Source organism: Pelodiscus sinensis, chromosome 4, assembly GCF_052426305.1.
Source record: "Pelodiscus sinensis isolate ZL-2025 chromosome 4, ASM5242630v1, whole genome shotgun sequence".
NCBI classification, from domain to species: Eukaryota; Metazoa; Chordata; order Testudines; family Trionychidae; genus Pelodiscus; species Pelodiscus sinensis.
In genome coordinates this window covers 74,196,571-74,212,889 of record NC_143055.1, presented here as the reverse complement: position 1 = coordinate 74,212,889, position 16,319 = coordinate 74,196,571, and the positions used below count along the sequence as shown (strand labels likewise).

General features: G+C 39.6%; 1 protein-coding gene across 2 annotated transcripts in view; it reads right to left on the bottom strand.

Moving 5' to 3' along the window:
- Positions 1-3,688: 3,688 nt before the first annotated feature.
- Positions 3,689-16,319, bottom strand: part of NAF1 (nuclear assembly factor 1 ribonucleoprotein) — a 34,762-nt gene continuing 22,131 nt past the window's right edge. For both annotated transcript variants that reach the window (XM_075930145.2, XM_075930144.2), the window contains exons 6-8: positions 13,438-13,489; positions 7,043-7,148; positions 3,689-4,402 (exon numbers count right to left, since the gene is read on the bottom strand). In XM_075930145.2, the coding sequence (XP_075786260.2) occupies positions 3,945-4,402; positions 7,043-7,148; positions 13,438-13,489 (616 nt within the window). In that variant the 3' untranslated portion in view covers positions 3,689-3,944. The remainder of the gene's footprint in view (positions 4,403-7,042; positions 7,149-13,437; positions 13,490-16,319) is intronic.

Sequence of the window (16,319 nt, the reverse complement as noted above, 5' to 3'; positions counted from 1 at the left end):
TAATTCAACAAGATCAGCAAGCCAAGGGCTATTCAGCAAAGAGTTTTAAGTATGTATGTCTTTCAGGTACAGAGTTTTCCTTTGTGGAACAAGAAAATGTATTGTTCCAAAAGGCCCTTGGAATTCCTACTGTCTTCCAGTGATTGAAAGTTGCTTAGAGAAGTTACATACAAACACATACACAGATGCGTTCTAATATATTGGACTCAAGGTTTTAAAGCTAATTCACCTTCTGTAGTAACTGGAGCTCTTCATAGTGTATACTCCTGTGGGTGCACCATCTACATACCTTTGATCACAGAATTTCAGTAGCAGTACCTGTTTGACCTATGCTTATACTGCATTTCCTTGTGCCCAGTACCTGAGCTATATACAGCTACATGGGTGAACTGTCCACTGTTCCTTTCCCACCGTGAAATCCCACAGATGAGAGACTAAAGTGGAGGGCAAGTAATGGAAGACCTACAGGAAGCTACATATGGAAGAACAAGGCAAGTAACCGCTCCAAGTTCTGTCCCTATGATCTCCACATCGGATAACACCCAAGCAGTATGTGTAGGATGGGAAAGTTTTGGAGCCAGATGCAAGACTGAGATGCCAACAGCAGACGTTGGCCTACAGGCAGTATTAGGGCACAGTGCTTTGAAAATTGTGAACAGATGTCCAGCTTTGGAAAATTCAGTCATTGGAACATCTTTCACCAATGCTATGGAGGTAGAATGGGATCTAGAGAAGTGAGCTGTTACATTCTTAATGGACATTAAACATTAACTCACTCTTAAGTAAGGATACAGCCAAAAACCCATTTATGAAAACATTTGAGTGGAAATTGAGCCTTTCTGATCTCTTGGCAAATGAAACCGTCTCAGACACACTAAGCTATACAGTTCTGGTCAAATAGAAAGCTAACAACTTTCAAGCATCCAGAGTACGGAGAGTAGATTCTAGCCTAGAATTTTGATGCTGTGGGGGAAAAGCCACACACACACACACACACACACACACACACACTCTCTCTCTATAACCTAACTGATGTGGAAATTAAGAGGATCTTTTGGGTTAAAAATTTAAGATGTGGTCATAAGGAAATTTTTTTAAAAAGAAAATGTAAAAACGGCCACACATTCTCCAACACTGTGGGTAGAAGCTATGGCTACCAAAAATGCTGTTTTCTTAAGTATAGCATAGAGTAATTAGCTTGTGGCTCAAATGGAGGCTTCATGAGGCAGTTAAGAACTTAGTTCAAATCCAACACAAAAGTAGGTTTTCTTATTTGTGAAAAGAAGTTAATCAGTTTGTCATGGTGCAGAACAGCAGCATTTATATTTCTCTCAAAAGTCCATTAAGGTGATCCACTCAGAATAAGCACATCCTGAACATATTTAGTCTAATCTCTTTATACTGTTTGGAGGTTTTTACATGCTTCTGGAAACACCAGATCAATTAAGAGACAATGGGTTTTCATCACAGGGCATAGCTTCAAAAGGGTGAATTCAAAGTAGCTATTTTGCATTCCCTTTACACCATACCCAGGAAATCCTAGTATTCACTTTACATGTATTGTTTCAAAAGGCCCTTTGAACTTACTAGTATCTTCCAGTGACTGAATTAGTCAATTGCTTAGAGAAGTTACATACACAATTGCATTTTAATAGAATGGACTCAAGGTTTTAAAGCTAATTCAATAAGGGTGCATCTACACTGCACTGTTATTCCGAGATAATTAGCGTTATTTCGAAATAATGCAAGCACCTACACAGCCATTCCATTATTTCAAAATTAGTTTTGAAATAAGACAGATTATTCAGAACTCTGTAAATACCTATTCCGAAATAGCTATTTTGAAATAAGGCATGTGTAGACACTCCACAGCTGCAATTTTGAAATAGAATGGTCCTGGTAAGGGGCTAAGTTATTCTTCCCCAGTACCTCCTGGGGTTCTAAGTCAAGATAGCACATCTACATTATGGAAGCCTGCCATGGACTAATTTTGAGGCTTCTTTGCAGTGTAGACATGCTATCCTGAAATAAAATAACTATTCCGGAATAGCGTATTTCAAAATAGCCATGCAGTATAGACATACCCTAAGGCAGGAGCAAGAGCTATCATAGCCATGGCGGACTGATTTGAACAGCAGATGAATTGCTGCTAGGCTTTGAGATCATCTTTCCAACTAGTCAGCGTAGCCAGTTAGGCAGCTCACTCCAGGCCAGATGTACTCAATAGGTTGCCCCAGGGCGTCAGCAAGATACATCTATATACAGACACGAAAGTCTGTGATAAACATTTTTAGGTCCATGGTAATGTTTTACAAAACTGAATGACTTCACTCTCTCTCCCCCCTCATCAATAAGTACAGTAATTTTGTTGAGTGTCCTTCATGCAACATAGTGGTGCTGACCCGGGGGTTACCGTGAGACTAGTTCTGATGCAGGTAATTTTATGATATGGCTCCCTTGAGTTTCTATCCAAACAGATTTACTTCCAAATATACCCAAGTAAAGTATATTTTAAGTTCCTAAGCTATAGCTTTGTTCTTATACAGTTCTTTTTATATTAATTTCAAAATGTAGGTAACCTAGCGGGTCTAATTCAGTCCCCAGAGTAGCTGGTAACCTGGTTTTCCTGGTTCATTCAGCAAGTTACTCAAGATTTACAATTATTTCATGCACAGGGAGAAAAATTTGGCTCAATATATGTTTACAAGACAGAGATTAACCTGTCATAGCTTCAGAGTTAACTGCAGTTTGCCCTCTTCCCATCGTGGGCTCCCTTGAGGACACCCACTAAGTTTTCAGACTTGCAGTCCCTCTGCAAAGTGACTTCCCTAGAAAGTCTGACTGTGGTTATCATCTGTGGTTACCCTTTCTTCAGGGACAACAAGTGCATATATCTGTTTTAACAACCAGCTTGCAAAAAGCAAAGTATATTTATTCTGGTGATAAAAGCATTACAGAGAAACAAAAACAAGTGTTCCTGCACACATGCTAAAAGCATATCAAGAGTCATCTGTTTTATGGGCTCCTAGGGAGTCAAAGTCTTTCCAATCCTTCCACAACTGTTGGGGCCCCATGTAGACAGAGGCCCTGTCCATTTGCTGAATCAGGAAGCAAGCCCATTGACATTATGAACTCATCGTTTTCATACCAAAAGCTCTTATTGCTTTTTGGAAAAACCCAGTTTGAACCAGCACATACCTCCACAGAGACTGATAATTCTCTAGAAGCGTTTACAACTTGACTGATTTTCCTTAATCACCCTCCCACTATTTTTTATTTCTGAGGAGCTGTGGTAACACTCTTGCAGTAGAGCTATACAGAATCCCTGGTCCATAGTGACAAAAACCATTCATAAACTTAACACAATACGGTCACTCGAGATATTGCATGCGGTTGCAATATCTCTCAAAGCCTTCTTTAGAAAGAATATAATGCTGATCTGTAAAACGTGATGAAAATAGACTGAATTGTGTAATTTTTCTCAACAAATAGAGAAATGATATCTTCAGTTAAGATACGACAACTTATAATATTTGTTTTCATAAAATTTTTTGGACCAATCATCTTGCTATCCATGTCGATATATCCTTATTTTTTATCTCAAGAGCAAATATTTTCTCTCATACCCCCATCAGATACTTTATATAAATGCTAGCTCAAAAGTTGCTACAAAAATGCATATAGGCGGTTGCAAAGTAAAAATAATGTTTATTAATACTTGGGATACTTCAAACACTACACATTATCAAGTTAAATCAGCATTCAGTATATTTCAGTTTTTTTAAAGATGGGTTTATCAAAAAAGGCAGTCTTTGCATGTTTGATATCGCTGCAGAAGGTTGTACCTATTTAGCATTAGAACTTCAGATTTGTTCTGTTCTTTTACTTATAAATGTGTTTCTGGATGGAAAGACATGGTTTCCAGTATATGCAGCTCACTGTACTCAGTCATGAAAATACTTATGAGTTTCAAACTGACCATTTGAAGAAGCAGGTGGTGGTGGTGGTGGTGGTGGCGGCGGCGGCGGGAATAGGAATGGTGGATTATACAGATTAGAGAGCAGACTGGGCCTTGTCCACGTCATGTTTAGATTTGGGGGTGGAAAGTGATGCATCTCATTACCAACAGGTCCAAATCCTGGAGGAGGAAAGGGATATTGTGGCATCATAGGATTTCCGTGTCTGAGAGGCTGTGGAAACATTGCAGATTCTTGGTGTATCCTGTGATCTGAAGAGTACGAGTGTGGAGGTCTTAGCTGTGGTCTTGAAAAGCTCGGATGAACAGATGGATGAGTAAATCTATCCCTTGAGAAGCCAGAGTTAAATTCTCTGCCACAATATCCTCTTGAATAATTTGAAGTAGGCTGTTGCACAGGTTGATTCTGAACTCCATTACTCTTGCCTTAAAAAAAAAATCCACAGAATTACTATTTCTTATTCTATTAATATTCAGTTTCTAGAACTTTGACTATAAAATAGCTTACTCTAACGGTCTCACAAGAGGTGGTCTACTCCTCCTAAAAAAGCCTAATACTTAACAGTATATGAATAAAAATATGCAAACTGTATTCAAACTCAAAGCAAGGATTATGCTGTGTTTAGTGTTTATCAGCTGATTTAGTGTTTTAAAAATAAAGAAAAAATACACATTTGAACTTTAAGAGATCTTCTGAATATCTGAAATTAGTAAATACATTTCATTAAATGACCAATAAGTTACCATTTGTAAACTGTTAAATGAACTCCATTCATGGGGAGGGTGTTTGTTTTGGAACAATGCTGAAATAGTTTAGTGGCTCTAAGATTTGAAAGAATGAAAATTAAAATGTCAACTTTTACACCTTCCTCCTCCATGTGTACTTATTGGATTATTTACTCAGGGATACCCATAACATAAATAACTCACCCAAAAGTTTTCTTTGCAATAAAATGTAAGCGTTTGTTATGAGTACAAAAAATGTAAAACTGAAGATATAAAATTAGTGATCTGATTCTGTGCAAGAGTTTTCAGATTTTAATTCAGCTGAAAAAGCTTATTAAAAACCCAATAATTTTCCCTCTATCATTTATATAAACAAACTGTCAAATCAAATCATATTGATCTATCTTTTGGCTTCTTAGTTGACCTACATATGCAGGGCTCTCTCATATTATATATTTATATATATTTCTGTCAGTTACAGTGCCTGTTTTGACTTAGGCTAAGTATGCTATAACATTTGATAATGCCAAAGCTGACTTGAGCTTCAACACAGGAAATGTCCCAGAATACATTAATGTTCTGTCCTACTACAAGCTGCGGAGGCATCTCCATGAACTAGTATCCGGAATACTAGCACTCAAAACAAGGATAAGTACAGAACAAGAATTTGAAGAACTGGGACGTACTGGTAGATTGGATATTAGTGAGATGTACAAAGTTTTGTAAGTTGCAGTATTAATAGGATGATAAAAATGCCTAACTAAAACATGCAACTTTGGGGGCATCCCTTGTATCTATGTTAAATTTAACAACATTGCACGGAACAGGTTCCTGGACACTAGAAACTTTCCTCTTATACTATCCTGTACAAGCAGTAAACCTGACTAACATTAACTATTTGATCTCATACACTTCATTCCAAACCTAAGTGTGGTCAAGCAACTGACTATGCAATTTATCAATCACAATATAACAAATCTTGATTTCACCATTTAAATGTTGCATGTCTTTTGCAAAGTACAGTAAACTTCCGATAATCTGGTACCTTTAGGACCCAGGGGATGCCGGATTATCAGATATGCCAGACTATTGGAAGAGAGGGCTATGAGGAGTCTGGGGTGGAGTGGGGGGCATGCTCCCCTCGGCGCTGCGGGACCAACCCGACAACACTCCAGCTGCTCTGCCCCAGACTTCCCCAAGTCAGCCACTGCTGAAACTAACCAGCTGCTGACTCGGGGAAGCCCGGAGCAGAGCAGCTCCAATTGTCCAGCTGCCCGGAGCACTTCCGGGTTCCATCAGGATGCCGGACCACTGGAGTTTTACTGTGGTATCAAAGGTTAATTCTAAATTATTTAGTTTATCAGAGTAAACACAGAAGTGACTTAATTAGGATTTTGATTTTATGATAACACACAAGCCACGGAGTGTTAATTAAATATATTTTGATTCACAATGGAAGATCGTTTAAAAAGCATGTGCATTAAAAAGACCCTTAAACTCACCATGCCACTGAAAGAAAAATTATCAGGATGTATTTGGTCATAAAATATTCACAAGATTCAGCATTAGTCATCTAGGGACATACCTATTGTTGTAATAGCTAAGCCTACCAGATAGTTACAAGCTCAACTGTATTAAAAAAAGTGAATATGTTCGTATGAAGTCAGAATAAAAAAAACAGATGTTAATAGAAAATGGTACAGAAGCAAAATAGACTTAATTAGTACCAATAACAAGGCCTGATATAATTTAGTGACAGTATTAAAAAATCAAAATCAAATAAAAAAAGTAGAACTGAAAATCAATAGACCAAAATTGGTGAGAATATAATACTGATCTGTAAAACGCAATGAAAATAGACTGAATTGTGTAATTTTTCTCAACAAGAGTTTGTCATAGCTGCCCTCACTATATTCATAGCCCTTGTCATCTTGGGGCAAAGAAATGAATTCCATCCCTAGTCATGTTTCAACAAGCCCAATACTTTATCCAATACTTTTTCCATTATTGAATAGTAGGTGAAGTGACAATTTAGAAAATTCATCATACATATCACTAATACTTTATAAGTGATGTATAGCTGCAGAGAAAAAGGTGATCATTTAGCAAAAAGCTCCTCAAAACTTAGTGCTCATCTGTATCAAATATTCCAAATTTAAGGGAGATGCCCTCATGAGTTTAATTACAACTTTTAAAAAAATTGATATGTTTGATAAATTGTACTGAAGTCCCAATATTAAAGAAGTATGAAATGCAAAGAAAAATTGATCACTGCTTTTCAGATGTGATTTGAAAGGCAGAAGTTAGAACATTTTTATTTTCTGTATGGTATTTACTCACTTGATTCATTCATTTCTGATCTGGGTTTCTTTCTTTCTTGATTCTGAGGTTTCTTTTTCTTCTGTTTTGCCTGTCTCTCCATTTCATCATCACTGAAATCTAAGGCCTTAGAAAATTACAAAAAGATATTAGATAAATCACCAAAAAGTTGTTATAAACCTAAAAGTAAACATTTTAACTGTTAGAATGCCTTACAGAGGTCCTTTGGAAAATAGTGTGGTCAAGTTACTACAAATTGTATCATAATGCACATGTACAAAGGATCTAAATTAGAGATGCATAACCATAATTCTATCATTTCCTAGCTTCTGAATTCTTAATTTGCCTGACAAAATACTTAACTTTCAACAGCAATTTTCTTAACTTAGTTTTTGGGATGTGATAATATGTGTATATAAACCTACATGTAGTGTTGTCAGTAGCTACTCAATGCTGCCTGTAATAGATCTTTATTTATTAGAAGTAGGGATGTTAAGAAGCATGTAATTCATTAATCATGTAGTTGACAAAAATGTTGTCGACTACACAATTAATCGATAAGGGTAACACTGCAAACACTCAGTAACGGCTTGTGCTGGGTCTGGCAACTATCACCACTGCGGCTCTGCATGAAAATTTAGGAGCCAGTGCTTAAGTGTGTAAGAACAAATAGAACAGTGCATGTGTAAGAAATTGCAGTGATATTGTTAAAAAGAGAAAACAGATTAAGTTACTAAGAAAGCTAGAAAAAGACCAGCTTGAAGTAACTCTAAGGCTAGGTCTACACTACCCAAGTTTGGTTGACAAAACTTAAGTCGACATCCAAAACTCTACAAAACAAAGTCACCAGAGGGTGTTCACACTTGCTTCCTATGTTGACAGATCATGTCCACACCCAAGAGCACCACTATGAACAATATATTGTGGGTATGTATCTGAGTGCAGTGTTGTGAGAAGGCAGAGCTGATCACATCTTGAGATTCCCTCTGAATTCTCCCACAGCCTCCTCAACTGCTATAAGTTCTCCTTTTGTGGAATGTGAAAGCAGAACAGAGGTCCATTCCTCCTCCCACTGAAGCAGCACTCTGCCTGCTGCTGTGTTCCTAGTGCAGGGCGGAACAGAAGCAGTACAATCATTTGTTCTATGTTTGTTCCCAAAAGGGAGCAACACACACAGCAGTCAGATCTTTCAAAGTTCCATGAAGTAAGAGGACCGTATGCCTGCAGGGCAGCAGAGATCAAATGCCTCAGAAGAGCAATTGGGGCAGGCATTGTGCGATACTAGTGGAACACAGCTCTGTAGACACAACAAACAGCACTGTCTATACTGGCTCTTGCTCCACAATAAAGCGAAGAGGAACGAAAAAAGTATCTTGCAGGGATGTCAGTGGTTAACCTGTTACTGGTTAACCAGAAGCCTGGCCTGAGCAGCTCCCACCAGCGGTGGACCCAGTCTGGCTAGAGCAGCCTACAGCATTAAAAGGCCTGGTCATGGCCACCACACTATGCATGGGGGGTAAGGAGGGTTTCTCCAGCCCGGCTGAGCCCACCCAGACAGGTGGCCACTCCAGCCCAGCTGTTAACTGATTAAATGGGTTTTCACATCCCTAGTCTCCTACAGGAGTGCAAGTTTGTCACTGAAAGCGTACATTCTTCCTCGACAAAAAGTTGTATTGCAGTTTGTACATTCATTGTTTTGATGAGTAAAGGCAGTTTTTGACTACAAATCTTGTTAGTGTAGACAAAGCTTAAGACTTTACTAACAGGAGGAAAATTAACATGGAAATTAGAGGCTAACATAGGAAAATAAAATTATAAATAAGTTTGTGTAATAAAGGAAGGTTGACGTATCGTCTAGCTTAGGAGGTAACTGATGAGATTGTTCTGATGACTTTTTTACTTCAATGTAATCAATCACCACTTTCCTGAGCATTTTGCCTTAATAAAGATTTTAGACCCTTGTGCAGAATAAGTGAATCTCTAACATAGCACATACCATAAATTCTCATATCAAGGGGTGGAAAAACATTAATTTCTCTCTTCTTCCTCAGCCCAACAAATCCCTAGCTACTAACTATTAATACAGATGAAAAATAAAAAAGCATATAGGTGCCTAAATACTTTTAAAACTTGGGCCAGACACATGGAAATCAATGGGCACCTAAGTGTCTTTAAATATCAGATCCTCCTAATTATTCAGCTGCCTAAAGGCAGTAATGAAAAAGTAACCATTTACACAGAGGACAGACTGCTTGTTAAGTACTCATTGTAACAAATCAAGTTGAAAAATAATCCAATACATACAGTATTTTTTGTGAATAGCACTAATCAACAGCAAAACAAAAACAAAAAACAAAAAAAACCCACAATACATTTTAACTTGATGCTTCTTACTATAGTCTGCAATCCACAAGTATAGAATATAAAAATATACACATTTCTAAAACAGAAGTTTAACAATAGTAAATTTTAAAACTATTTGGTGGCCAAGAACTCTGCTTGCTGAACACTGGACTTGTAGGAAGAAAACACTTCTTTCTTTTAAATAATATAGATCTTCAATGACAATTTACCAGTATTCTAACGCATTCAATACCTCTGTATCATTTATTTTACGATTTAGCTTGGCTATACAGCATTTGGAATTTAAGACCAGTATTAGTTATGTTTAATTATAAATGCTTCATTTTAGATTTACATAGCATGAATAAAAAACAGACCATTTCTTTCATAATTATAAACACGTGATTTTAATTTTATATATCGCATAATTTAAAAATAAACTGTTTATCAGAGTGTGTAAGGGTTGGGGATAGCAAGTGATGGACAGGGGGAGAATAGAGAGGGCGGGGCTTCAAGGAAGGGGCGGGGGGGGGTGGTAGATCTTCACCTGTTCTGAGATTTAAAAAGTGACAAGCTACTATCATAAACTATACTCCAGTCTGTCTAGGATGAGTGACAAGCTACTATCAGCAGTTACAGGAGATGGTGCTGCACACCTCTGAGAATGACTACCACATCAATTTGTCCAAAATATTTCAAGGCACAGTAAATAATATTTGAAGTGTGTCTAGATTTGGTCTGTATACTCAAGACATCTAATACTGTACTGGTCTCACTGTGAGGCATGTAAATGAAATCTTGTAATTAGCAGCTGTCATAAGATCCAAAGAAAGATTAGTATCTGAATGACACATCTGAATGCACATAATTTTAAATTTCTGTCCTCTGATACAAAGGCTCTCCATGCTACTGAGTCCAAAAAAGAAGTCTTAAGAACAAGATTGTGAGTTGGAGAGAGATTTGACTGTTTAACATTCAGCAGCTGTCCCATGTTTGAGAAAAGGGTGATTATAAAAGTAACGTGGCTTAGTAGATCCTTGCAAATGGCCAATCATCAAAATAGGAGTAAACAGAAATATCCTGAATTCTCAATTGAAATGCTATCTCAGAGAAGAATTTTGCAAAAACTCTTGATGCTGCAGGCAGGCCAAAGAGCAGCACCTTATCCTAGAAATGTCATTTTGCTACCACAATAATACGGTTCAACACATTTATGGAGAAGTGTCCCTTAAACTGAGAGTCATGAACCAATCTATGACAGAAAGTGAAGAGATTATGGAGACAAGAGTTAACATACAGAACTGAAACTTCTGAATAGTTCTGGTATTTTAGCTCTAAAATTGGATAAAACACTATTATTCTTCTGTACAGTAAAGCAAATTCAATAAAACTTCTGACCCCTCAGGTATTTGGTTACCTTCCCTACGGAAGTCAAACTAACTAAACTTCTAAAATAGAATGGCCTCATGAGACAGTTTGAAGAGAAGGGCAGAAGAAAAAGTTTTACAAACTGAATGGCATAGGTCTTTTCTATAACGTCTAAGACATATTTCTTTAATTTGCTGATAAAATGGTTTAGCTATCCCCAGCTGAGGAAATGAAGGAACCCTGCTGTTATACCAGGTTCTGGTCTCAGTTCCTTAATTTTCACATCACATCTCACGTTTGGTGTGCAACAAAATGGCAGCAAGGTAGCAGACTGCTTAGATCAGGGCTACTCAACTCAGGAAGCTCTGAGGCCCAAAATGATACTCTCAGCACATGCCGAGGGCTGCAACTTAAGTGTGATTGCATAGACACGCAAATAGCTTATTTCACGCTGATGGGAAAAGGCAAAACTACACAACACACAGGCCCTATTTAAGTCAGTTTTGCTGATAATAAAAATACAATATTTACCCAATGTCCACCCATGACAGCACTTTCAATGAGCAACGACAATCCGCGATTTAACTATTAAAACACATAACAGAAGACCATTATATTGACTACTTTTTTGTTCTGACTCCCACCTGCTTTCTGCATGTTGAGCCCTGTATAAACCCCAATTGCACTATGGGCCACAAAGAAATGGGCTGCGGCCCACATGTGGCCCACGGGCCACCTGTTTTTAGCCAGGACTACTCTTTAGGCCTTGATTTTGTTGCCTGTCAATTGTAAATCAAGATCTGGGACATTATAATTATAAGGACATAAGAACTCAAAATGGAGTTTATGGACTGAAGGACATTTAAAATGGAACCCAAAGGAACAGAGAGACTTTTGCCGACAAAACTTAACATCTGCACATGGCTGTGCACACTGCACCACAGTGTTGCACACAGTGCGAAGATCTGCACCCAGCACTGATTTGTTTGCACCCAACACCATTTTGTGCACTAGAGACACTCCACTGGTTTTCCTGCTTTGGGACCTTTATAAACTCAAGCTCCAGAGGAGATTGGGTTCTGTTCCATCTCCACTCATTTGTTTTGGTTCGGTTTGTTCATCTGCCTCACTACTACAGCAGCCTGCCGTTCCTGAGACCGTAGTGAAGGCCCGGGATCTACTGTGGGACGGATCACTATCTCCAGCTGCTCACAGGATGCTTTGGCCCACCACTGTGGTGATTGCCCAGTACGGTGGACCACAGCTACCTGCGTCCACACAGTAACACATTTGGACTCCTCAGTGTTCCTTCTTTGAGGCTGTCAAGCAGCCAACGAGTAGCAGGTCCTGAGCCTCAGCTGTCGCCTCCATCCTAGACAGACTGAGTATAGTTTATGTTCTCTTGTTAACTGTGCTATTCCCTATTATTTCAGAGGGTGAGGGGTTGGTTTTCTTTTACAGTGTTCTGTTCTGGGTTTATTCTTATGCTGTTATCTGTTGTATACAATACATCTCTCTTAAATTGGATATTGGAATCTGTGTTTATTTCGGACTGGAAAAATCTGCCGGTGACAGATATGGTGGTTTCCAGGTCAGACCATCTTCTGCGACAAAGGCATTTAACATCTATTTGGCCCTGCACTAAATGTAGCTTACTAGTGCGCCTTTGCTAGTAATAATTTACACACACACACACACACACACACACACACACACACTTTGTTCGGACTCTGGAACGACATACCCTGCTGATGCTGTTGATGTATTTGATCTGATGACAAACAAAGCTGAAAATTACTGCAGATGCTACTATGATAACGGAAAGGAGGAGTAAAAGGTCTCTCCTTAATTGAAGGAACCAAACCCAAAGAGCAGATGCTTGATCTTATCTCCTGTAGTTCTTGTACAATATAAATACCAACTCCCTCAAAGAGGAGATATTCTAGTATCCAAAGTTAAAGGAGGAGGAACAAAGCTAAGCATGTTTTGTCAAAGTAACAGTAGAAGCCAATGCTCTAACAAGAGTTCAAGGTGTCAAATGAAACGCACAGACACAGCTTTGCCCCAATCTGACCTTCTGTTAGGATTGCATTTGCCAGTTTGTTTTAATCATCAATAAATCCTGCCAACACAGTGCAATCACAGGTGGAATTTATAACAGGCTATAACAGCTTGTTAATTTGACACCTTATTACCAGGAGGGAAAAAAGGAGACCATTCTTCTTCCCCTATCAGCAAACTCAGAACATGTGTCCAGACCTCAACCTGCTACTAACATCAGTCATGGCCAATGAATTACATACAAGGTGAGTACAAAAATATGAAATCACTGCAAAAATGTGTGATATCATTTGTCTGCTTTCTTGGCTATAGACAAGAAGCAAGAGTGGACCAAGCTGTTGTAACAGGCTACAGTAAGTCTATATTTTGGAGGTAGCCCAAACCATGTCAAACCCAGGAAGAGATTAAAATATAAAGGGGTACTTGATTAACCAGTTATCCGATAAGCATTGCCATAAGCATTATAGTATGGTGGACCCTGCCTGGCTAGAGCAGTCCCAGCCCAGAGCAGCAAGCCAGTCAACCAATTAAACATATCATTTAACCAGTTAAAATCTTAAACAGGATTTTTGCATCCCTAACTGAGATACACAGACACTAAAGGCAAATTCAAAGTGAAAACCAAGTGATCCACTAAAACTTACCTCAGGTGGTGGTTCTTGGTCATTCTTCCATGATGCATCAGAACCTTTCACCCTAGAAAAAAATTGGACATAGATTTTGAGAAGCTTTTTATAGCAACCTGCTTTGCTGGTTAGCAAGAAATTCATAATTCTATAACTATTTTACAAAAAATCATTAAGATAACAATTAGGTCGCTATGGCACCCTGAATAAAATATAAATGGATTTTAAACTTGCTTTTAGAACCATTTCTATCTAGTTTACATGTATTTCAGTTTGGTAGATCATGCTGTCTCTAGCCACCACTTTTAAAAAGTTCCTACTTTGAGTGAAAAGTGAAAGTCCTTATGCTTTGGCTGAGTTCTTTTTCAAACGTTTTAAAAGCAAAATATGGTAAACTGAGGCACAGCCCCACACTTTCCTAGGGGCCTGTTTTGACAATACAGGCAATCCCCAACTTACGCGGATCCGACTTATGCCGGATCCACACTTACGAACGGGGCTCTCTCACCCCGGAGCTCGCAGGCAGCGGTCCGCCACCTCGACCTCCGGGGCAAGAAAAGCTGCTCCCTGCCCCTGGTCTGCTGGGGACCATCTCCAGCAGACCAGGGACACCGGGAGCAAAGCCGCAGCCGCGACAGGTCCTGCGCCAGAGCAAAGCCTTAGAGGCGCGGCACCCCGCCGCTGCGGCTTTGCTCCCTGTGTCCCTGGTCTGCTGGGGGGGGGGGGGGGGGAGGGCGCGAGGCTAGTGTGCCCCCCACAGCAGACCAGGCTTTTGTTGTGGACCCTGGGGCAGAGCAGCTGGGGCGCTGCCAGTTGGTCCCGCAGCGCCGCTCTGGGCACTACTGGACCAACCCGGCAGCACCCCAGCTGCTCTGCCCCAGGCGTCTTGATTCAGCCGCTGCTGGTCAGTTTCAGCAGCGGCTGAATCAGGACGCCTGGGGCAGAGCAGCTAGGGTGCTGCTGGGTTGGTCCAGTAGCGCCGAGGAGCAGCGCTACTGGAGCAACCCAGCAGCACCCCAGCTGCTCTGCCCCAGGCGTCCCCAAGTCAGCTGCTGCTGAAACTGACCAGCGCTGACTACAGGAAGTCCGAGGCACAGGTGCTCTGTCCCGGGCTTCCTGGAATCAGACACTGATCAGTTTCAGCAGCAGCTGACTTGGGGTTCTTAAGTTGAATCTGTATGTAAGTCAGAACTGGCGGTCAGTTTCAGCAGCGGCTGAATCTGGACGCCAGTTCTGACTTACATACAGATTCAACTTAAGAACAAACCTACAGTCCCTATCTTGTACGTAACCCAGGGACTGCCTGTAGCACAATGTAGTTGGGAAGAGTAGGCAAAGTTAAAATGAGGTTCTTCATATTTATGGCTCTGTCTAGCCAACTCATTCTCCTCTTTATTGATATTTCAGGTTTGTGCTTACCATTGCACTCTTTTCACTCCAAACTACAAAGATCACATACTACCTCTTGCTATCATATTTATCTCACTCTCTTTCCTGTTATCAGAACCCCTCACACCCACCTCCATCCCCAGCTGGAGTGCATTCAACTATTCTAGCAGGTTGCAGATTCTGTTGTGCCAGTAAGCAAACTGCAAAAAGAAAGATGGCTTAAAAGAAAAAAATATATATATATAAATGCTTCTTGAGTATTAACACAGAAGATAAAGACTTGCCAGTCTGAAGTTAAATTTCACTAAAAAATTCCTAACACCTTCCCCAAAGATATCAATATAAAAAGCAAATGTAAAAATAGTTACTTGACAAACCCCAAGTTTCCCCTAGTCAGTCTGCTGCAAATTATAAGATATGAAAAAATAATGTATGAAAACATCAACATTGCATTAAGAATGTTAAGAGGCAGGCAACTGGCTAATTGTGTAGTCAATACAATTTATACCAGCTACACAATTAGTCGATAAGGAAGGCGTTCAGTCTAGAATCTACTCCCATTGCAGCTCTGCCTTTTAAATGTAGTAATAGCCGGGCGGTTCTTACCACATTTAAAATGCAAAGCCCAGCAGTCCTGGTCTAGGCCCACTGTGAACAAAGACTGCTTCGCAGCAGCCTCTCCTGTCCCTCCACTGCTGCTGCCTCTTAAGCTGGCTCCCCCAACACTGGCTCCTGCTCCCCTCTTGCTGCCTCTGAAACAGAGGCAGTAAGGGGGGGGGGGGAGAGAAAATGTGAGTAGTTGCCTCAACTATCCAATAAGCCTAGTCCCACCACCTGTGCATGATGGTTCCTAACTATGCTCTGATTATAGAAATTCCTCTGCTCATATAGATTTTGAATGTCAACACATTATCAATGAAGACTGTAATAACCTACAAACGAAGATGTTCTGAACAAATTATGTTCTAAACCTGGTCCCAGCACTAGCACTTGCTGCAGTTTTGAGTTACTAAGGTGCTATTAAGGCCTACATCTGCAATTCAGCAGCATGGAATACCATTTGATGAAGGGAACAGTCAACGGGAGAGAAAAGTCGCTAAAGCCAGAGGATGGGCTCAGAAATGGCTCAGCTGGACAAAATTGTTAGAAAAGGAGGAGAGAATTAGCAGATGAACTGAAGCTGGGATAAGGTGAGGTAACAAAAAAAGAACAGTAGAATAAAAGTAGAAGTAGTGAGAAAAAAAATGAGAAAAAAACGGTTTCAGGTCAGAAGAAGCAAAAAAAATAGAATTGAGTATATGAGAGCAGACACTACTAGAGAATGGATTTAGAGGAAAATAAAATGTACTAATGTACTGAAGAGAACGTATCAAGCAGAAAAAAATGAAAGGAAATATAATTGGTGAAAAGAGAATAGATCAAATAGTTGTGTTGAAAACAGTAAATGAGGAGACCCTCTTCAAAAGGATCTAAAAGAAGTGAACAGAGAAGATTTATCTGAATGTCTACTG